The following is a 24,645-nucleotide window of genomic DNA, read 5'->3' on the forward strand; positions in this document are numbered from 1 at the left end:
TTTGACCTAGATAGCTATTGAATAATCTTGAGATGACTATAGGAAAGTTTTAGGCAATTTCAAGAGCTTTCCAGAAAGTCCACAACCATATTGTTTAGATATGTATAACTCCAGTTATGGTCAAAACATGTGGCTATTATCTTGTAGTCCCGAAAATGCTTTTTATGGGAGTTGTTTAAATTATATAACAAGAGATATACACCTACTTAGTAAAAAAAATTATCTTATTATCACCTTAATACTTTACTATTGAGAATTCGTATGCACATGCATTTTGTCATATCATAGCAATTCATGATGTCTTATTCATGCTCATACATATAGGATCACCAAAAAAGTGACTCTTCTGGAATTTGAAGGAGAGGCGGAGGACAACCAAGAGGCACCGCAACCCGTAGATACCGAAGGAGAGGAGCTAGACACTGACGAGCTCTTGGAGTGCCCTGACCATCGCCTCACCTCGTTCCTAAAAGGCAAGCCCCGGGGCATTTTAAGTCTCCTATAATTTATAAAAATTATCACTTGAGTCCTTAATATTTGATGCATTAGGTTATAAGAGTTGATTGGAAACACTTGCTGCATGGTACTACCTTGTCCAGAAATATATACCTTGAACCCTATGTAGGTCCAGGATCGAACATATGCTTAGCCCTACTTAGATTGGTAGAAGTTGGGTGATTTCCTGTCACCTGCGAGATATAGGTGGATACCGAAGCATGGTTGGATATATTTGCCATCGTAGAAAATAACCGTAGGGTGATGTTAAGTGGAGACCGGGCGGGAACTTATATGCAACGGTGTTAGGTTGGCTATGTTGATCCTGTCCGTGTCAATTAAGGATCGTACCATTGTTGGCACTTCTGTTGAGATTGAACACATGCCTTTTACTTAGCTAGACGAATAACTCATTTCGACCATGAAGCCGAGTAGCTCAACTCAGGTCGGGCCTCGTCCTGTTAGAGTGCGCACAGTGGAGGTAGTAAGGATGTGCAGGGAGCAGGTGTGAGGCCAAGGGCAGGCTAGGCCTGATCAACCTAGCATCCGGTAGTGTCCCTGATTATGCGGCGCTGATCGAACCCGCGAAATGTGGACCTGAGTTGTACCAAAGGTGACCTAAGGTGACCGTTGATCTAGTCTGCCTGAGTTTGTGTTTAGAATAAATTCCCAGCTAGTTGAAATCAATTTGAAACGTCGTCTCTCCCGGACAGTAAGAAACTTGACTAGCTCCAACATCGTAGTAAATGGATTATGGAATATGATTGTTATGATGGATATGATAATCTTACACCAGCTATGGTTACTATTGTATGCCACTAAATGTTGTACCACATGTTTGGCACATGTTATTTGCTAATCTAGTGATGAATAGCTATAATTAACTTGATGACCGAATTATAAATGTAAAGTTAAATTAATGGCTTTTTACGTGAAATGTTGTCAAGCTAGACCCACTAATAAAGCCTTGCATGATCCTTGGAGTCACTTTATTTTTGGTTTATGACGGGTAAGTCTAGCTGAGTACCTTCTCATACTCAGGGTTTATTCCCACTTGTTGCAGATAATACCGTCTATCACGGCTACCGTAAGAATTGCTTATGTCCCGCTCTAGATGAAGAGTAGGCCCAGACAAGGCGCTTCCATTATATATCTTATCTATGATGCTTTTGTCGGACTTGATCACTAGCTGGCATGTATTTGAACTGTATGTGTGATGTTGTTTTAAAACTACTTTGCTTCCGCTACAACTTTTATTTGGAACTGGTGTTGTAATAACTCTAATCGTACTCTGATGTATGGCAATGTATTTGTGAACTCTATGTAACATGTGGTTGTATGTTAAATCATGTACGATCTTGGTTGTATGTTGACGATGAATCGAGACCCTTCGTTGTACTCGACGGACTACCGAGTTTATTTGGGTTCAAGTATGAAAGTGTGACCGCTTTGGTGCTTGTCATTGTACTTGTACTATTATAATTTGGGTGGTTCTGTTACACGAAACACTTTATTTTCCATCAATTTTCATGATGTGATGTCAAATTGAACACTTCTTATATATATTTTTATCTAATTTTTGGATATTGGTTGGCATCTAAGTTGGATTTATTTTCAACACCGTGCAAAAAAAATCACTTAAACCTTAGATAGTCTAGTTCATGTTAAAATTATGTTGCGGGGCATAGAGATCATGTAAACCGAAGCTATTATAATTTGCATTTTAGATTTAAACGTAATTTGCCCAGAAAAAGAAAAAGGAAAAAGAAAAAAATTACGCATGTTGGGCCTGAAAATAATGTTTATATTCAGCCCAAAATAAGCATCCGGTTCAAATATGAGTAGGCCCAAAAACTACCCTCCTCATCCACAGCCATCCGATGAGCCGAGCGGTCCAGATTAATCCTGCAGCGGTTAAATATCCGGCGTCGGCTTGGAACCCTAGTCTTGTTCCCTCTCTGCCTCTCTCTCGGTCTCTCCCAGTCACTCCCATATCCGCCACCACGCTCTAAGGCTATCAGCACCGTAGCCTGCAAACGCGCGCGCGCCTAGACAGCCGCACCGTAGCCCTGCAAACGTGCCTGCAAACGCGCGCGTGTTCCGGCCGCACAGCGCACCGCTGCAGGTAGCGTTCAGGCCGCACAGCGCTAAACACTGTAGCAGAGAGAGAGAGTTGGTGAGAGAGAGAAAGGGGAGGGAGGGGAATAAAATATGGAATAGTGGGTATAGAGTATGGGATAGAGATAACACGAGTGCGGAAGAAATAGGTATAGGGTAGATAATCTCGTTGACTAAGATATAATATTTTTTTTAAGAGATGGACGAGTGCGGATAGCCGGACTAGCGCGTCCCTTCCAAATTCGCGTCCATAGCTGGCTCGGACTGGCTGTTAGCCGGCGGATCCGGCCTGGCTGGAGGCCGCGAGCGGTGGCGGCTGGACGCGCTCGCTCTGGCTGGAGGACGCGGGCGGCGGCGGCCGCGCTTGCTCGCCCTGGCTGGAGGCCACAGGCGGCGGCGGGCGCTCATGCTCGGGTCTAGGAGGCGGCGGCGGCCACGCAGTCTCGGCCGGGGAGGTGGTGATGGCTCGTCGGCAGGAGGCCGCAACCTGGCCACGCCCTGGCTGGTCGGGGATGCGCCTGCGTCGCGTGGTGCGGTCCGGACGAGGCGCAGCCGTGCAGGCCGCCGGTGATGACACCACGTAAGGCTCGTCAAGAAGTGGCGGATCCGGCGAACGAGAGGCCAATCCTGGCGGAGACGGGGTTGATCCATTAGATCCGCGGTGGATCCGGCTTGCGGGGGGATGGTGAGCTCCTCATCCCTTCTCTCCTTCCTCTCTTCTATATTCGCCCTCGTTCACTCATTCTCCTAGGTTTGGGACACCAGCGGAGCCGACGGATCTCCTACGGGCTTGAGGCGTGGGTCTCCGAGGACCGCTGCTCGGCGTCCCTATCCGGCAGGTGTCCGCGCAAGCTGGTCTGGACGATGACGGTCCCATCTACCAGGTATCCCACTCCTCCATTCCCCTTCCCCTTCCGTTCCTGATATATGGTCGTCGGTGTTGGCACGCTAATATCTCCGTCGATTTGTTTGTTTTTACATGTAGCAGTAGAGGGAGGAGAGTGTATATCGTGTACTCTGATGACGTATCTAGCCCTGCTTGCTGGCCGCAGGTTGTGCGTGTACACATGCCCAGCAAAATGGTAGTGAGTATTGTTTCAATCTATCAGATTAATTTCCGATGAATTTACTTGTCTTTTTATGTTTGATTCTGTTCAAACATTCTGACGTTGGGGTAAGAACCAAGCTTCAGGCTCAAATGTACTCGGTATAAAATACTCTTTCCTCATTTCATTGTGTATGCTCTGAATGGTGGCTCTTTATTTCTCGTATCTGCTAGTCCAGATCTCTGATCTCTGATTCAATTTATGGCCATCAGTGATCTGGGTGTCAATCAGCAATGAAAATATTCTGATTGGGTTGCAGTCTATTAATCTGAGATACAAAGTATTTTTCCTTTAGAAAAAAGTAATGAAACTGTCTGTTTATGCTTACAAGTTACAAACTTTTATTGTATTCATCCACACATTCATGCTTCTGCCTGCTTAAACCATTTATGAGATATGTTTTGTTGTTTAGTACTGCCACACATTGTATCTGTATATATCTGAATGCCTTAAAGATCTTGTCCACATGTCCACTTACTCTATCACTTACATTTCCTGTCCTAGCTAATTAGAAGATGCTAAATATAGTTATCTAAAATGGTGGAATAGTTAATGTCTTGCATACATATGTGCCAATTTTAACCAAGACTAGTTTGACGGAAACTATATTGCATAGGAACACTCAGTAATTCAGTTTGCAGCATTTAGTGAGATACAATGTACCTAGTAAATCAGAGGGTGTCATGAATTTTGATAGCAAACTGCGTGCTTAATTAGTTTCATATCTGTAGTTTCAGAGTAGTATTCTGAAAAGTTTCAGAGTAGCAATTTAGATAGGTTCACAACCTGAACCAGAGCTAGCAGTCACACAAACTAGTTTCAGTAGAAGCGTGCTGAGTTCCATGTCAAGGAGGAGAAAGTATTACTAACTGCTACTGGTGCCGTTTCTCTTTATTGCTCTGATCTGAAGCTAAATGTATGGGAGTTTTTGCACTATTTAGACTATCTAAGCATATGACTAACTAGTTCCAGTTACTTTAATGTTAAGAAATATGAGCTGATTTATAACTCATGACTTGCAGGAACCATGACTGAAAAAGATTTTTTCCAGTTACTGAAGCTTATTGTGGAACCATGACTTGCAGGAATTCTGAAGCTTAGCATGGAACCATGATGGGAGGAACTAGTAGTAGTGTGCTACTATCATGTATCATATTTGTTTATGGGCAAATCATTCTTGGGATCCATCTTTTCTTTCTACTTGTGTTGCACGATGTGGTGCTTGATGTAACTCTGTATCTCATCTTATGTGATATTATGTGATGCTGGATTGAGTTCTTATGCAATTGAAAATGAGCTGTTCGCTGTATGTGCTATAATAATGGGCAGTTTGTTGTATGAGGTGTAATAATTGGTTGAAGAAATAAATTTAAAATGGGCTGAAACCAGAATGTAAATAGGCTTAAAATAGATTGCAAATGGGCTAAAAACAAGCTAAAAAATAACCTAATTTTTATGTTGGGCTGTTAATAAATGGGCTAGGATGGTGATGTCATCACCCGTGTCATCGTCCACGTAAGCGGCCATGTAAGCATTTATAACGATGTGGCAATTTATCCATGGTGGTTATTTTTCGTCGTAGAAAATGGACTTGGGCTGGGCTAACTAGGCCTCGGGCTCTACCGTGACAATCTAAGACCGTCACCGATTTTGCTAATTCGTGATGGTTTTTGGTAAATCATTATGGAGGTCAATACATGACGCTCAATCCATGACAATATGTGAAACCATCACAGATGCCGTCTAGTGATGGTTTTTTGATGATTCGTGATGAAAGTTTTTCATCAAGGATTAACAGGTTTTCTTGTAGTGCTCCTTGCACTTCCATGTGGTAGAAATGTGGGTAAGGTCGCCTGGGATGTTAGTTGTTAGTATCTACTCATCCAAAACTGGAGCATTGATGTGTAAAGAATTTTAATGGGGAGAGGATATTCTAGTATGCAAATTTTCAGGAACTGTGTTTCTTAATGGTTTTATGCACATGCTGGAGGTGTCCTACATAGTTGCTGTTGATATGGAGGGAAAGACATGGAGTAAAATTCTTACGCCATCAGGTCCTGCAATGTCCATCCATGGAGATTAGGGTCAGTTGTATCTATGTATTGCTGATATTTTCAATACGTCTGACCTTTTAATCTGGATTCTTGAAGACTATGCTACTAATACATGGACATTGAACCATACGGTGAACACGTTGTAGTTATTTGGATTGAACAATATTGGACTCAGTTCTAAAGCTGCCAATGCGGACTACAAAGTGATTGCAGTTTGCTTAGAATGGAATTTGATTTTCCTTGTTGGGGAGGATAGAATACTGATGGCATATAACATGAGCCGCAGAAAAGTTCATGTCCTCCCTGTCCGGATCGTCCGCTATCCTAAAAGTACCTGGAGTATTTATTTGAACGGACCTCACTATTCCCTGGTTCATGGAGTCATTAGCATAGCAGTAAAGGTGCATATGCTGTATTTTGATGTTAGGACATGTCTTTGTGTTGTTTTGAGTCTATATAGTCTAATTTTGGCTTGGTAACTAAACCAATGGTATATTGAATATTATTAATTCTGCTGCTTTGCATTGTGTAGGTTTTGGAGTCTCGGTGCTTTTAAACGATTTTCCTACAACGGCTATGGGAGGAAGAAGAGGGGTTCCATGCTGCATTGGCTACCAAGCTGATCAAGGAGTGCCAATCTAAACGAGCGAAGCACATCTACCTTACGTAAGTCTGTAGCGAGCAGAACCTTTATTATGCTATCTATGGGCCGTTAGTTATTTTATCATCACTGCTGTACCACTTGCCTTTTGTGAAGCAAATGGCCATCACCACCGCTATTCGTCTGATGCGACAGGGGTCAATAGTGCATCACCGCCGAATCGTTTATTAACCCGACACCGACTAAAGGATCATCACGGGCGGATCGTACTACAACGCGACAGCGACCATGCCCTATGACCAGACGGTTCATACGCTAAACCGACGGTGATGTTCGCCTCGACACAAGCGGGTCACACTCCAATGTGACGGAATAAGGATCTGATCACGGACGGATCATAAGCCATGCGGCGGTGTTAGTGCATACCCACACATGCGGGTCGTGTTCCAATGCGATGGAAGTAAGGACCTTATCATGGACGGATGATAAGCCAATACGATGGTGTTGTGGTAGAACCGCCTAATTTAATGCCTCCCAGAAGTACTCGTCTTCCATTAGACACTAAGTACCTAAGGAAGAACGCTAAATTACTCGGTTCTGTCGGGCACACCCCAGGGGAGAACCCGAAAATCCATATTTTTCTATCAGGATCACAAATGAGGGAATAAAGCTTACATCATTCTTAACCATTTCTTACATCACTTTTAATACAACATCAGAGTATAATATTTATCATTATAACAGCGGAATATAAACATGTGATCAGAATTACAGCGGAAATAAATACCTAACCATGACATGATGAAGTGTTGATATGTAAACTATGACAACAGATTATAAAATTTTCATTTATAAAAACATTTGGTGAGAGTTATAAATAACAACTATGATCGCAGCGTAAAGGAATTCCTCGCTGAGCCCACCAGCAGGTATCCCCACACAAGGGTCAGCTCTAGCATCCGCCTATCACCTGCAACAGGGGAAATAAAACTCTGAGTACTCAATTGTACTCAGCAAGACTTACCCGATAGGAGAAAAGAAAAGACTCCAAGGCTATGCAAGGCTATCTGGCTTGTGGGTTTATTGCATTTGCAGGAAGCATTACTAAGTGTGCGTCCTTATATTCGATTTTTATTAAGAGCCGCATTGGTTCATTAACTTACCATTCTATGTAAGCACATATGCTACTTTCAAGCATGTGGTAAGCAATCAGAGTTCCTTTTTCTATTCCATCTTTCATCTTTCAGTTCTTACTACGATGCTAAACCGTAGACAAGCCGTACCAGATTGCCCGGCGATTCGTGAATCAATGTCCCCAGCTGGGTAACCCGAAAACACACGCCCCGCTTGTACCCTAGGCACAAGCAGGACCAACCCATCACTCTCCTATCCTAGGTGTCCAGGTCCCCATCCAAACTGGGACTCCAAGCCCCCGCCCCTGAGTCCCGGACTCAGAGCGGTGCAAGGACCTCCTCCACCAAAAATAAACTCTGACAATCGGTCCGGAAAGAGCCGGATCCGCGACAAGAGAGCAACAAGTCTTCCAAGCGCACATACCCAAGTATGTGCTCGGGATAATAAGTCTGTGACTTGGCTAGAGCCTTATGCAACGACCGGTCCTTAATTGACATAGACAGGGAAAGCAGTGTAACCAAGCCATGCCTCGCGTCCACGACGACACAACCTCTTACACCCACCAATACCCAAACCATATCCCTGCCCGGTCACTATTTTTCCTTTCCACCATTTATATATTTCAAGTGATAATAATCCAGTAATATATTTCCTATCTCTCGCGAGTGACATGCAATCACTCGACTTCTACCGGAGTCCTGTAGCATAGCATTCTACACGATCCTGTCATACTAGTAAGACTCATAGGATAAAGATATATATATGCAAGTGGGTTTCAATCAACTCCTTAAAATTTAATGCACAAATATAATTTAAACTGCAGAAAAGTAGGGGTTATGTACCGGGGCTTGCCTGGGTAAGAGATATTAAAAAGTTAGTATCAGCATCTTTAGATCATCCACATCATCTGAACAGAAAGCCAATTGCATCATCTCCTGGAGAGAATACCATTACACCATCTTTGAATTCCCCAATCATCCTTCGATCGATCCGTTGATCCATCATCGTCCTATATGATATGCATGCGATGCAATGCAAAGATATAATTAATCAACTGCAATCATGACTCGTAAAATACGACGTACGTCTCTCGAGTTAACGAGCTAGTTCTAACGACGACCGTACTTAGGCTACCTATACACGTTGTCGGATAAGGCGTTATTTCCCAACAATTATTTTAGTTATATAAACCAAGGTGTTTCTTTATTTTATTCTATCGATTTAATCCTTATTCGAAATAGAGCATCATTATATATCTAGCAACTAATTATTCTGGAGCTACAAAAATTACAGTGAGTACCTAGTATTGCTAGGAACCTACCGTACAAATTTTAGATTCAACAATATTACCAATTTATCATGAAAATTCATACTATTAAGTACCTCAATTTAATTATATAGCTCCTAAGAATATTATCCAACTATGTGAACAAATTATACTAGCAGGTAGATCATGATTTTAGGAGCCTAACAAAATTAGTTTCACAATTTTTGGACAGCTACATAAATTTATATTGATTTTACATATTTATTCTCGAACTAATTTAGCTACTGGTTTGAGAAATTAAAGGCCAGTGGCCATCAACCGGCCCAGCGACCAGCTCGGCCCGGTCCAGCGCAAAGGCGGCCTAGGCGCAGCGCGCACACGCGGCCCAGCGCAGTGGCGAGCGGTCCAGGCCGGCCCAAGCGGGGGCGCAACCGGCGGCCCTGCGCCTGGCTGGCGGAGACGGGCGCGCGTGACCCAGTGGAAGACGGCAGCCCAAGACCGGCCCAAGCACGCGGCGAGCCCAGGCGGGCGTGCAAGTGGCCCATCAGCCGGCCCACGCGGCCAAGGCAGCCCAGGCGGGCGACCACAGGCCGGCCCAGCGCGGGCAGGTGCACCGCACATTTGCGAAATGGCCCTTGTACCTCCTCGAAACTAAAGCGCAGTCCAGCAGGTACTATTCATTCAAGTCGCGTATTTCGCAAATAAAACCCTGTATAAAATAATTGCTTGGATTTATACCCTTGCTTCATCCTCAAAAACAGAGGGCAGACGGGAGCACCGGCCGGCGGCGGAAAATGGCGTGGCTGGACCGGGGAAGACACGGCGGCGGCGGACCACCCGTCGGCGAGCTGCCCGGAAAGCCTGCGCGACCACGCCTGTCCGCGGCAAGGCCCGAGCTGGCCCCAGGCAGCCTGCTCGCGAGAGCCGAGGAGGCAGGCACGGGACTCGGGTACGGCGACCGGCGGCTACGGCGCGGACCGAGGCGAAGGGGCAAGCTCGCGCGCGGTGGCTGCGGGACCACGAGCGCGCAGCAGTCCCGAGCGGACCGAGGGGCACGGCAAGGGCGCGGACACCGGGGTACTCAGTGGCGAGGCTCGGTGCGGACGGAAACGTGGTGAGGCGCGGTTGCGGCACAGGACCATGCAGCGGGGCTGCGGCTCGGGCGCGCTGTGGCGGCGGTGGAAGCAGCCACGACAGCGCGGAGGAGCGAGGAGGAGCAGGGAGGCGCTGGTACTTGCGTGGAGGCAGGGCGTCGGCGCGAGTCGCCGTGAAGCAACAGCGTGCGGAGGAGGTGCGTGGGGCTGCGGGACGCGACACGGCAGTGCAGAGCCGAGGGCACAGGCGCGCTCGGGTGCGAGGAGGAGCTAGGTGAGCTAGGATAGAGCAGTGCGTGGCAGCAGCAGCTCAACCCTTGGCGAAAACACAACTGGAACTAGAAGATGGTGGAACGTGATTTTACCACGAGTGCATTGGGCAGCTGGCTCAAGTGTCCACCTCAGAACTCCAGAGCAGAGTAGCCGCCGCAAGGAGAAGCACTGCACCCAGACTGGACTATGAACGTGCAGTCACCATCCGCATGTGCAGCAGCAAGGGCCACGACTGAAGGACGGGAGCAGGCCAACGAGGAAGCAAACTCGCGTGGTCATCTGCACGTCCAGTACAGCAGCAGCAGTACCAAACAGAGAAACAAACACGCAGAGGCAGGCAAGGACACAGAGACAGACAAGACCGAGGCAGGCGGAGGCAGGACACGTCGGTTGGCAACAACAAGATCGAGACAGCAGAAACGTGAGTGATTCGGCTTGACTTTGCCCTGACGCGACGTGACTGAACGACAGCAAACGTGCAGGCGCGGACACTTTAGTGGCACGACTCGGACAGAGGCAGACAACGTTGCCAGGCCAGAACACAACGCGGGCGAGTGAGCTGGACTAGCTGGGCGACGATATTTACACAGCTCGGCCATCAGTGGTCGCGTATGCAATAAAGGCTCGTGGCGTTCGCAGGATACGGCTTAAAGAAAACATGCCGCGACGTTCTGTGACGAGATGGCTCAGCTTTGGCTGCGTGCGGACGGCGACAACGGAACAGCGGCCGTATATAGTGCTCGCCCCGCAAAACCAATGTAGGAAGCAACACGGGGAAAACAGCGGCATCACGACAAAGCCATTAGTTCGACGAGACAATGGAGGCGGTGGCTACTCAGCGGTACTTTCGTTATTATTTTAAATGCAACCAAAAAATATACTCCGAATTTTACTTAAGTACTATATACCAGTCGTATCATATTTTATTTATAAAAATTGTTTTTCGTGTTTAATCAATTAAACACGCCGTTCGCTATTTATTTGCTAGAATCGTCGTTTGACATTCTTAAATATTCCTACGCACAGCGTAATTTAACTTGAGCGTTTATTCGAGTCCCCACAACTGAGTCACTGGATCCACTCATCACGTCGAGTATGTTTTAAATCAAAAATCCAGGAAACTCGTTTCGAAAATTTGTCTTAGGCCTAAATCGTTGTGCTAAACGAGATCGTAACACCGGGGGTGTTACAGGTGTAGTGTACACCCCAGTCAGTCTCAGATATCGATGGTGATGGCTATGAGTATCACTGCCGACGGCTTACTGCTGAGGCCAAAATTGGACTACGATGTGGGTTACAACGCGGCTGTGAAAGGTGCGAGTGTAGTAGTGTTGAGTCTGTTTTGTTGAAGCTGACATATCACAGACGTGCTTCATCTTGACAAGTCTCTAATCTCACATCAAAGACATGCATTGTTGATCCGTCTCTGATGTAATGTCTTCTTTGTGCATTTTGGAAATAGTGTTTATGAAGATTAGGGGGTCATTTATGTTATTTTACATAATGGTAATGGTGCATAATTTAGACAAAAAAATGAGGGTGTTACTTAAGATTATTTTCATAATGGCAGAGTTCTTTTTTTAGAAACAAAAACAGATCTCATATCTATTATCTATTATTCTCAATGGCAATTAAAGTGTTTCAAATAAATGACCCTAGATTTCTATTTTTTAAGAGAAATTATATGATTTATTATCATCTTTGCAAGCAAGTCTTCAGATTAATGTGGAGGGACCTCCAGTTAGCAATAATAGATGCTCATGGTGAAATTCATTTGGGTCGTTACACCGAACGAATACTATTTCTGTACACTGTAATAGTATTTGTGAAGGTAGGGGCTGGGTAGTTGAACGAGAGTATGGCGCGTCACTGAAATGCAGTCAAGTACATCTGCATCGGTACGTCAGATGTGACTTTCCCAGGAGTTTCGGGCCTCGTTTAGATTGAGGTTAGGAATCAGTATTTGACACTGTAGTACTTTCGTTTGTATTTGATAATTATTGTCTAATTATGGTCTAACTAGGCTCAAAAGATTCGTCTCGTAATTTATAATCAAACTGTGTAATTAGTTATTTTTTTATCTATATTTAATACTACATGTATGTGTCTAAAGATTTAATGTGATGGAGAGAGAGTGAAAAAACTTTGCAATCTAAACAAGACCTCGTGTTCAGTTTTCCACTGGTCCACACGCTTACTAGATTGCTCTGATCGCCCGCGTACCGACTGGCTCTACGACTTAACAATCACACCATATGTAGCAGTACATTAGATCCTAGCAAAACAAAACCATAGATATATAGCTAGGTCCACCGTGCTCTCACTCAAGAACGATGAAGGTAATCAAGGAGCTGGTTGCTCCGGCAGCCGTTGGCGAACTCGTGAGCAGGCTAATCTCCTTCCTTATCTCCCAATACGCCAAGCAGACATGTAGGAAGGAGGAGATGTTTCTTCAGCTTGAGCTTGTTGCTCTGAAGATCCACGCCCTAGTGGAAGAAGCGGAGCGGCGGCACCTCGCCCACAACCGGAGGCTGCTCCTGTGGCTCAGCAAGCTCATGGAGGGCATGTACCGTGCATACTATGTGCTCGACCATCGTCATGACGGTTCCTTGCTGGTGAGCAGCTCCTGGTCATTCTCCTTGTCTCGTTCATCTCGGCCTGCCAAGCGACTTTGCACTTCCAATGCTCCTCAACACATCTGTGCAGCCGATGCCAATGGAGTCGTCGAGGAATTGAGTGCCACGCTCCGAAGACTGGAAGAGTGTGCAGAAGGGATGAAGGAATTCATTCTACTTCTTGCATGCTGCCCTATTATACCCCGGCGGCCTGCTGTCTCCAGCTTTCAATCTGACGACAGGCACATGTTTGGCCGTCTTGTTGAGCGGGAGCAGATAATCAGCTTTCTGCTGCTGCCTGAAACTGAGAGCAGCAGCTTGGGCGTTCTACCGCTTGTCGGTGGCCCGGAGGTCAGCAAGGGCACCATCGTCAAGCATGTCTGCAGCGACGATAGGGTGCGCCGTCATTTCACCATGATCCTGTACTCCTATGGGTCTCTTCTTGGTGACAACTCTGCTGAAGATGTACTGGGCACACTGCGAACTGGTGGCCACGTCCTTCACGAGACGTCACCTGTCGTCGTCTCAGGAAGGCATGGGAGCAGGCATCTCCTTGTGATTAAAAACACATACGAAGTAGTGATCAACGAGGCAGCATGGGCCTCGCTCTGTGCGTCTCTGAGATCCGCGGCGCCGGGAAGTAAGGTCATAGTCGTCAGCGAGAACGACGGCGTCGCGGACTTCGGCACCACAGCCGCCATGCGAGTGAAGCCACTGCCGCGGGAGGAGTTCTGGTACTTCTTCAGGTCACTCTCCTTCGGTGTCAGCGATCCCGGGGGGCACCCGGAGCTCGCGGTGCTGGGCAGACAGATTGCCGCGGCGCTTGACGGGTCATTCTTCGGCGCCAAGGTCCTCACACTGGTACAGAGACGGCATTTATTTCTGGTGGGGAACCCTTCTAGTCCTGATTTTCCACCCGGAAGCCAGCATCCGGAACTAAAGGGGTCCTTTAGTCCCGGGCCAGAAACCAGGACTAAAGGAGGACCTTTAGTCCTGGTGGGTAACACCAACCGAGACTAAAGGTGCCTCCTGACATGTCACGAGGCCGGCACCCTTTAGTCCCGGTTGATAATACCAATCGAGACTAAAGATTATTTTTTTTCTTTTTTCTTTTCTTTTCATTTTTTTGTTTTCTTTTCAAAATAGGTTTTCGAAGTCGTATTAGTATGTTTCGGTTCAAGCACAATGAACGTATTAAATGACACAATTCAAGCATAGAACTATATATATATATATATATATATATATATATATATATATATATATATAGTAACACAATCAATAATAATAATTAAATGAATATATAGTGTATTTTTAACGTACTTTGAGTCTCTCTGTAGGAGTTCTTTGGAAGACCTCCTTGATAAACTTGCAAACATAGTAACCACAGTAGTTGTTCCTCTGTTCCTGCCTCAGACACCACTTTACAAGAAAAAGATTTGTCATCCAATCTGGTGATCCGGTGAAAGCTATATGTTTAATTAATAAAGATGATGCGATTTAGGAGACTTACTTTCAAAGGGATTACATTCAGTGGCGCTTTGCATTTTCCCATGTGTTGCTTCTCAATAAAGGTTTTCCAAACACTGCCCAATAAAAAATTTGTCACGTCATCAAATATAGTTAATCATTATGTTTGTGTGTATATATAGTTGCTAGAGATACCGAAATTACCTCTAGATAATATCTATCATATCTTGGTAGTCTTGTTGTGGTTTTCTCATCGAGTCATAGATTATCAAGTGACTTTTCACCAGATCGATGTCCATCAATATCCAGTGATTGCTGCATGTGTTTATAGGATATAACGCATAACACTAATTAATTAACTAGAATCAACATATGAGCCATTAAGGATGATCGACATTATTAACACTCACTTGAAGTTGTAGGGAAAGAGTATATCCTTCTTATGGCGTTGGTTCACTAAGAAGTTCATGAGGTTACTCTCTGACTCATACTTCCAATTAGGCTTTGGAGTAACTGGGTCTTTGAATACTATATGGGGATCAACAAAACCAATTTCATTGCAGCCTTTCTTTCTGCACTCTGTCATTGTAAATCTACATATATATAGTACTTGTTAGGATAATTTATATGCATATACACACCTATGATGAGTTTAATAATAGATCGAAAGAATTATTACTTACAGGCAATAGCAGCCAATGATAACTTTGTCCAGAGAGGTCAGGTGGCATAGTTGATGAAATTCTGCAAAGTCAACTTACATAACATCATCGCCACGGAACCAATGTGTAACAACCCAAAAATCCATACACCTAAAAATACCAACTACAAAAATTTTCTTAAAAACTTCCATGTGATGATGAGTGTCATGTAAAGAAACCCAACCCAGGAGTTGCATTAGAAGTAACCCAACCTAAGTCAACACATAAGCATAGCATGTCATATGTTGATTATGATTATTTAATTTCTAACAAATAGATGTTGCATACATGTTAACTTAAATTGTGATTTGGATTCTCATTGCTTTATGTTATGCTTAACAATTCCATAAAGTTATTATTAAACAAAATTCCCTAAACTACAATGAACAAGTTACCTCAGTTTTAAATTCAAATTCTAAACCAAATTTGAATTTAAACAATGGAAAAGAAATGAAAAACAGAAAGAAAGAAAAGAAGAAGTGGGCCTCGCAGCCAGCCTCTCGGCCCAAGCTAGCCAGACCAGCCAGCACCATCGAGGCCGCCCCCCCCCCCCAGCGTGCGCGGCCCAGCCTGCGGCCCAGCAACGCCCGCGCGCCCTGCTGCCTTTGCCAGCTGTCGCTGCCACTTGGCCCCGCGCGTCAGCCGAGCGCTGCTCACCGCACGCCCCTCTTCCCTTCGCCGCAGTCGCTGCCAGCGGACCCCGCCCGTCAGCCATCCCCTGCTCATCTTCCCCACGCCGCGCCCAACCGTCAGCCGACCGGAGGCCAACAGCGAGGGCAGAGCGGGCCAGGGGGTCACGCCCGAGCCACGGCCTTGCCCCCCCTTGGCGCAGCGCCCACGCCAACTCCGTGCCAACCACCCACGCCCCGCGATGCCGCACGATGCGCTCGGCGCAATCCTCAGCCATCCGCCGTGGAGCTCGAAGCTCTGGCTATAAGAGCCCTAGCCCCAGAGCCCTAGCGATCGTCCATCACCCGCCGCCATTTGGTGGCCATACGCTGCGCACCGGAACCAAGAGAGAGGAGGGAGAAGGGGAACGAAGGAGAGGAGGAAAGCACCGAAGCCGCTGCGGGAAAAGGAGGTTGCCGGAGCCGAAGACGACGCCGTCGTCTTCATCACTGACGTAGGCGACGCGGCACTGCACGGCATCCGAAGCTGCACGACAGCAACTCTCCACGGCGTCACCATCCTTCTTCCACGCCACCGACGGTGAGCCTCCCGGTCTTCCCCTTTGTCGCCGTCGGACATTACCTTGTCTGCCATGGCGCTCCACCCCGAGAGCGCGTAGGCCAGCACCTCGCCTCCGGTCCATAGGGACACATGCACCCACGCGCACACCAAGACCACACCGTGACCACCCCACCAGAGCCCGTAGCGCACCAGCGTGCGCATCGCCGTCGACACCGTGTCACCATGGCTGCTAGAGCCCCTAACGGCCACCGGGGAGTCTGAAGCCTCGCTTGAGCCCTGGACGCCTTCGTCGTGCACCCACGAACCCACCGGAGCCATCGTCTGCCTAGCCTAGTTACCGGAGGGCTGGCGTGCGCGACCTTGCCACCGGCGGGCACCACCGAGCCGCCAGCCGCCATGGCCAACGCCTTGGAAGACCCCGGCCACCACTAGGGCCCCAGGACCATGATCGTCGTGGCCTAGGGTAGTTTTTCCCCTTCCCAGTTGGGCACCAGCCTCGCCACGGAAGCTCATCAGCGAAGCTCGCCGCCGGCAGGAGCGCCGTCGCGGGAGAAAGACAGGGGAAACATTCCCCCTCTCGCTGACACCCCTGCGTGAACTCGGTGCATATGAGCCGAGCCGAGAGAAACAGACAATGGACTCGGTCCACCGTAGACCAGTCTGTGGTCCATGGACCAGCATCACTTGGTCCACCGTAGACCGCAGCCATGGACCACAACCCAATAAGAGCCCACGGCCGTGATGTGGCAGCGTCATAGCGTGCCACGTGTTCGGCCCGGCCCGGCCCAGACCGGCCCAACCCGAAGACCAACCGGCCCAGTTCGGACCCAGCCCGTATTGACCGTTGACTGGTCAACGCTGACCGTTGACCTGGCCCCACCTATCAGCGACACGGACACCCTGGACCCACACGTCAGATGCTGACGTCATGATGACGTCACGTGGGACCCACATGTCAGAAGCCAGCACAACCGAGGTGACGTCATGCTGACGTCACGCTGACATCAGCTGCTGACGTCAGCAGCCCAGGCCCACATGTCAGTGACCGTGACTGTTGACCATTGACCGTTGACTCGTCGTTGACTGACGTTGACTTTGACCGGACCCACCTGTCAGTGACCCAATAGCCTTTGGCCCACCTGTCGGTGTGGACGACGTTGATGACGTCATGCTGACGTCAGCTGGGCCCCACCTGTCAGCTCGGAACCGTGATGACAACGTCATGCTGAAATCATGCTGACGTCAGCAAGCCACGTGGACCAACCACAGCATGACACGTGTCAGCCCAGGATTAATTCAGCCTTTTTCCATTTTCAGAAATGATTTAAACTTCGGAAATTATTAACTAAATCATACGACCTCGGAAAAATATGAAACTAGGACTAAAATTCATCTAAAATCAAGCTCTACGCAATGAACCCATGTTTGAGTGCATTTGGCTCTTTTGAATTTTCATTGCTTCTTTGTGCTATTCTATAGACGTCGCTAACGCGACTATAATGCGAACGATGCAGACTCGGAGGAGAACCTGACGGACGAGGACCATGAGTACCGTGAGGAGAACAGAGACGACTACACTGAAGGTGCCACATCCCACCCAATCTCATAGCACCTATTACGCATGGCTAATATAGACTGCTATCGCTTTACTTTACTGCTACAGTTATATTATACTAGGACTTGCATGGTAGTATGCTTGCTTGAAAGCCTTTACCTTGACGCAACCTTACCCCTGCATACCCTGCTATTAGGCTAGACACACGCTTACTGCTATATATTTCATTACTTACACTTCTACTACGCTTATACTACGTGCGTGGTGGAAACTGGTGTTACCTGGACTATGGGGAGAGTGCTGCGTGTGTGACTTGGGTGTGTGGAGGGTGAGGGTTGTGTCGACCAAGTTGGAGTATACGACGAGCCTGGGGCAAGTCTTGCTATGGGATGCTACCTGGGCACCCCTAGAAATGGATACCTATGGTGGGTAAATGGTATATGAGGTGGACCTGGGTGTGAACCTGTGACGGGTGGAGCCCGGGATGGAGGTGCTGTGGTGGCACGGTAAATGGAAATCCTGATGGAGACATTCTGGCTTGGTCATCCCTAAGAACTTACTAGTACTCAGATTCACCGGGAAGCCTTACGTACCACTCGCCCTATATGGTGCGGGACGGCTGGACTACTTGGTAGGATATTGCCACTACTGCTAGGTTGATAGCGGACAGTGTAAGGAGGTACGGGGCGCGGAGGATTTTCCCCCACACCCTTTCGAGACTTCATGGAGACCTTGTGGACCTGGCTCATGACTCACAGTTTCAGCCACCCCAGATTTGACTTGGGGTGAACCAGGGCTGAATGGTAGAGTGGCATTATCCTAGGCTAGCAAGCGGCTGGAATCAGCCTAGTTGACGACGGTCAGCAAGGAAGGCGGATCTTATGGTTATGTAAAACCTCTGCAGAGTGTATGGTTGATCAATCGATACATGTGCCGACTTGTCGGCTATGGACCTTTCCTGGGTTTCGCTTAAACTAGATAGAGAGATGAGTCCTTCTCTTCTTCCCCCGTGAGAGAGTGTCGGTCGTAGCCAGGGGCTACTGGCCTTGAGACAGTGCCGAGAGGGAGTTGGCCTATGACTGAGCGATGGTATGGTATGGTGATGGTATGGAGATGGTGGTATGTCGATCCTAGGATCAAAACCTAGCTCAGAAAAGGGAATGGAGTGGAATGTGTGTGGGAATGGTGTTAAAACTTGACAAACTATTACTATTTACTTGATATGCTATTGCATAGGAAACCCCAGCTTTATAGGTTCCTTTGACTATGTCCCACTTGCATCCAATTTCCACAAAGCAATGCTCATAGGGATGGGAGTGGCCAGTACAAATCATACTGATAAATTTTGGCACACAAGTTCTGTTGAGGAGTATAGCTCCGAGTAGTTTGACGGATGAGGGGTTCGTGCCTACGCTCGAGTTTGGTGATCTTATCTTCAAGCTGTTCTGAATAAATGCTACTTTTGATTCCACCAATGCGGCGATGTAATAAATTATGTAATTCCGCACTAATTGTACTCTGATATTATCGTTGTATGGATGTGATATTCGACTAGAATTCAGGTAATATGATCTACAACGATCATATTACACTTCGACACTATGGATTTCCCTTCACGGAAATTGGGGTCGTTTCAGTTGGCATCAGAGCCATACTTGACCATAGGACAAAACCCTCAGAAATGGATGATAGAATAGGACATGGACAACCCTTCTTTCGGTTATACCAACCCTGCATTTACTTTTATGCAAGGCTTATCTATTTTATTGACCTGCTAACACCTGTCCCCTTGAAACATGCAGATGGCAACGAACGTCGACTGGCCGCCACTAGGACCGCTACCTCTAGACCACGCCAAGCTTACCTTTGACCTATGTGAGCTCGGGGGTTTTGCACAGACCCTCTACCGAGTTCTCATCACGTTAGGTGTCCCCGACGAGCTTGTCAAGGTCACCTGCACCGGGAAGCCAGCTAAGGAAGGAGGAATCGAAGGACCGATTGTCACCTTAGTGGAGTTCCCAGCTAGCACTACCTTACCTTCTGTCCCAGCTTTCACCGAGTTGACTATAGAGGACACAGTCGAGGAGGGACTGCGAGCTATCTCACACAAGGCACTTCGTAGAGTGATGAGGGACCACTACGAGCACCTAAAGACGACAGAGTTCCATCTACTTCCCCAGGCCCTCGACCTCAGCCTTACCCCCAGTGAGCAGAGTTTCGTAGCAGGCAGAGTTATCCTTGCCGAGGAGGATAGATGCCTTCGTGTCTCAACTATTCACCTACTGGAGCAGGACAGGTACGTGACCTAGCTGGAGCAGAGGAGACGTCAGGACCAGGCCCTCCGGTGGGAGTACTAGGAGCGAGACTCGTAGGGAGCACAGGAGCGAGCTAGTCTACTAGAGACAGTTGCCAAGCTGCAGGACAAGCTCAACTATCGTGAGGAGGACCACAGAGCCAAGGTCGCTGACTTATAGGACAAAGCAGCCGACCTAGGCAACAGGAACTGCTACCTCGACAGCAAGGTCTTGGAGTTATAGAGTGAGTTGGATGACAAGAAGGTCGAGTTTAACCGCAGGGGAGACAGAGAGAGATCCAAGGGGATTGATATGCTGAAGATCTAATCTCGGAACAAGACCCTGACTCAGGAGCTAGAGGAGTTCAGGAAGAAGGCCGTTCGCAACTAGGGTCACCTGATCGAGGCACTCAGGCAGACCGAGTACCTGCAGGACAAGTGTGAGAGGACATGGCAGGCTTGGCAGAAGTCTAACAGGAAGCGCCTCAGGGAGATGAAGGGTATGTGGGATCAGCTACCCAAGGAGGTTCGTAGCAAGATGAAGCCTAGGATAGAGGAGTTTGAGTTAGCCCCGACTTGCCTCAACCTAGATGCCTGCCCCACCCTACCTGGAGCCAAGTCTACTGAGGAGCTCACCGAGGCCTTGAAGTACGTGTCCCGACTTCACAAGTCTGACGAGGAGATCGAGATCGAGAACAGTCGTATCCCAGCTGCGGTTTACGAGTTAGAGTAGATGACCCTGCGTGGTCATGAGTCATGTCAGTAGCTTCCGTAAGTTGTACCCCATGATGTACCCCTTATGAGATGTACTATGAGACACTATGCGTAGAACGATTCTCGCACGTCTTCTAGTGTAGCTACTGGAGATGATGCTATGTAATAAAAACCATGTAATGAATGTTTCGGATCTTATTGCATATTTATGAATCTTATTGCTTCTTTGTAATGAGTGTTGGATAGCATAAATGTTTTTCTTTAAATCGTCAAAATCATGTAATCATATTGAATTATAAGCACTTATGGCACAAGCACTAAACTCTCTATGATCCGTGTTGCAGATGCCGAACCGCCGTTCTAATCGCCTAATGAATCGAGGACGTGCGCCCACCCCTGAACCAGTTGAACCCAATGGGGGACGTGGTGGCAACAACCATGGTCGTGGCTGTGGCCGTGGACGTGGAGGGATACCCTTCCACCTGGAGAATACTCCGCCGCCTGAGGAGAACATTCCACCACCACCACCACCGAACCTGGCAGAAGTAATGGCACAACAGACCCAACTTCTTGCAGCTCTTGTTGAAGGAGCAAACCGTCGCCAGGGAGGTCAGCAGAACGACTTCCAAAGGAAGCTAGAGGGATTTCTGAAGCTAAGGCCACCTACCTATGATGGCACCGACCCTGACCCGCTTGTAGCCAATGACTGGCTCAAGGAAATGGAGAAGAAGCTTGACCTCACTACTTTCACTGATGATGAGTGTGTTGGAGCTGCCACACACCAGCTCACGGGTGCAGCACGTGCCTGGTGGGACAGTTTCAGTGACTCCCATGAGGACCCTGCCCACATCTCGTGGGATGAGTTCGCTGAAGCATTCACTGAGTATCACATTCCCAAGGGTATCATGGAGGCCAAAGCCGAGGAGTTTCGCAACATCAAGATGGGAAAGGACAGGGTAACTGAGTACACTACTCGTTTCACCAACCTTCTGTGCTACGCACCTTCTTATGTTGTGAACTCTGAGAAGGAGAAGCTTTACTATTACCGCAAGGGACTTAACCCGCACATCAAGTTGAAGTTTGGCGGTATTGAGAGCAACACATTGCGTGCTCTGGTGGATCGCTACATCCAGATTGAGAAGGACCATGCTGAAGCTAGAGAAGAGTACAGGGAGAGGAAGCGTAAGCCTGAGGAGTCTCTCTGTGGTCGTGATCGCAAGAGGTTCCGTAGAGATGCACCATCCAGGGAACGCTCTCGCCATAACAGGGATGACAACCCCGGATCGAGTAGGGGAAGTGGAGGCTACACCACCAAATACTCCCACCCTGCTCAGGATCGTTACACCCGGGACCGTTATGCTTAGGACCGCAACAGTCAGGACCGTTTCAACCGTCCCCGCACAGTGAATGAACGCCCAGCACAGAACCACTCCGCACCAAGCACTAGAAACTGGAAGGCACCCGCGTCAACCCCTACAGGCGGTACGCCTTTCACCTGCTTTGCTTGTGGCCAACCAGGTCACAAAGCCGCTGAGTGCCCTCAGAACTCAGCTGCACAGAAGTCTCAGTTCAAGGGATCAGCTACTCGTGGACGTCTCAACCATCTAGACGCCGAGGAAGCACAAGCTACCCCTGACATTGTGTACGGTATGTTTTTAGTTAATGGCAATACTGCATCAGTTCTATTTGACTCTGGAGCAACTTGTTCTTACATATCATCCAAGTTTGCACGAGAACATGACCTATCTGTAACCCCACGTGAAGAGCCTATCATCACCAGCTCACCTTTAGGAGACCTAAAGTGCACCCACATCTGTAAGGGAGTGAGTCTTACCATTGAGGGTCTTATCTTTAGAGCCGACCTAACCCTGCTACCTTCCACTAACCTAGATGTCATATTAGGTATGGATTGGTTAACCATTCACTGAGGTATCATATCATGTTCACCTAGATATGTCCAAACAACCCACCCATCAGGCCAAGTCATTAGATGTGAACCCCAGTCTGGAAAGTCCACCTCCATCCTATGTGCCCTTAAAGCAAGTTTAGAATCACAAAAAGAGGAGAAGACAGTTCATGATGTGCCAGTAGTCAGAGACTATCCCGATGTATTCCCTGAAGAATTACCGGGTATGCCACCAAACCATGATGTTGAGTTCATCATTGATCTTTTACCGGGAACGGGACCCATTGCCAAGAGACCCTATCGCATGTCAGTTGATGAACTGGCTGAGCTCAAGAAACAGCTTGATGAGCTCATCTCGAAGGGATATATTAGGCCCAGTGCTTCACCCTGGGGATCCCCTGTTCTGTTTGTCAAGAAGAAGGATGGCTCAATGAGAATGTGCATTGATTACCGGAACTTGAACGCAGTCACCATTAAGAACAAGTACCCCCTGCCAAGAATTGATGATCTGCTTGATCAGCTTCGAGGTGCAAAGTATTTCTCCAAGATTGATCTGAGATCAGGCTATCATCAGATGAAGATTCGAGAAAGTGATATCCCGAAGACAGCTTTTGTGACCAGGTATGGGCAGTTTGAGTTCACTGTGGTGTCCTTTGGACTCACGAATGCCCCCGCATACTTCATGAACATGATGAATAAAGTTTTCATGGATGAACTAGATAAGTTCGTGGTGGTATTCATTGATGACATCCTTGTCTATTCATCCACCGCTGAAGAACACGAACATCATCTGAGAACGGTGCTTGAGAAACTAGCCCAACATCAGCTATACGCAAAGTTCAGTAAATGTGAGTTTTGGCTATAGGAAGTTGCCTTCTTAGGCCATGTACTATCAGCTGAGGGTGTCGCAGTTGATCCAGCCAAGATTGAAGCTGTGAAAGAATGGGATCAACCCCACAATGTGACAGAAGTCAGAAGTTTCTTGGGATTGGCTGGATATTATCGCCGATTCATTGAGAACTTCTCCAAGATAGCCCATCCAATGACCAACCTTCTGAAGAAGACTAAGGAGTTTGAATGGACGCCCGCGTGCGAGCAAAGCTTCCAGGAACTAAAACTGAAGCTTACCACAACTCCTGTGCTATCATTGCCTGATATCAGCAAAGATTTCGTAGTCTATTGTGATGCATCTCGTCAAGGACTCGGTTGTGTGCTGATGCAAGATGGAAGAGTGATAGCTTATGCTTCTCGACAGTTGAAAGAACACAAGAACCGTTACCCAACCCATGATCTGGAGTTAGCAGCAGTTGTGCATGCCTTGAAGATCTGGAGACACTACTTGATAGGCAACAAGTGTGACATCTACACCGATCACAAGAGCTTGAAGTACTTTTTCACTCAAGAAGATTTGAATATGAGGCAACGCCGATGGCTTGAGTTGATCAAGGACTATGACCTAGAAATTCACTATCATCTAGGAAAAGCTAATGTAGTCGCAGATGCTCTTAGTCGCAAGAGTTACTGTCACACCTTGATCACTGAATCAGTACCACCTGAGCTCAAGGGAGAGATTGATGATTTCCAACTAGAGATACTACCGCATGGCTTGCTGAATGAGCTCCGCATACAGTATGATCTCATAGATCGCATCCGTCAAGCTCAGAAAAGTTGTGAAGAGATTGAGTATCTCCGTGGTCTGATGAAACTAGGCTACAAGACCAACCACCAAGAAGATGAACAAGGAACCATCTGGTTCAAGAACAGAATCTGCGTTCCATCTGACCCAGTACTACGAGGGGAAATTCTGTCGGAAGCTCACGATTCCAAATACTGTATTCACCCTAGAGGGTCAAAGATGTACCAAGACCTGAAGAAACACTTCTGGTGGAAAGGCATGAAGACAGACATTGCAGGACATGTGGCACGTTGTGACACCTACAACAGAGTCAAAGCTGAACATCAAAGGCCTGCAGGATTGCTAAAGCCTCTTGACGTTCCCGAGTGGAAATGGGAGAACATATCCATGGATTTCATAGTTGGATTGCCCCGTTCACAGAA

General features: G+C 47.4%; 1 protein-coding gene and 1 long non-coding RNA gene across 3 annotated transcripts; both read left to right on the forward strand.

Annotated features, from left to right (window-relative positions):
• The first annotated feature begins 2,835 nt into the window (after window positions 1–2,835).
• On the forward strand, window positions 2,836–5,041 carry LOC136484776 (uncharacterized). 2 transcript variants are annotated; one of them, XR_010766208.1, is made up of 3 exons: window positions 2,836–3,298; window positions 3,365–3,497; window positions 3,602–5,041. It is a non-coding gene; the product is annotated as an uncharacterized lncRNA (long non-coding RNA). The 2 variants fall into 2 exon arrangements; XR_010766207.1 differs by having other exon boundaries at window positions 3,379–3,497.
• A 7,434-nt stretch (window positions 5,042–12,475) lies between these two features.
• LOC136488744 (disease resistance protein RGA2-like) lies at window positions 12,476–13,777 on the forward strand. Its single transcript, XM_066485570.1, has one exon. It carries the CDS (start codon window positions 12,476–12,478, stop codon window positions 13,775–13,777), a length of 1,302 nt encoding a protein of 433 aa, XP_066341667.1.
• Window positions 13,778–24,645: the final 10,868 nt, after the last annotated feature.

This window comes from Miscanthus floridulus, chromosome 10 (assembly GCF_019320115.1).
Source record: "Miscanthus floridulus cultivar M001 chromosome 10, ASM1932011v1, whole genome shotgun sequence".
In the NCBI taxonomy this organism is placed as follows: domain Eukaryota; kingdom Viridiplantae; phylum Streptophyta; class Magnoliopsida; order Poales; family Poaceae; genus Miscanthus; species Miscanthus floridulus.

Bases quoted from the DNA above. Each gene is read 5' to 3' on its own strand.
- LOC136488744 (XM_066485570.1), top strand. From the start codon at position 12,476: ATGAAGGTAATCAAGGAGCTGGTTGCTCCGGCAGCCGTTGGCGAACTC.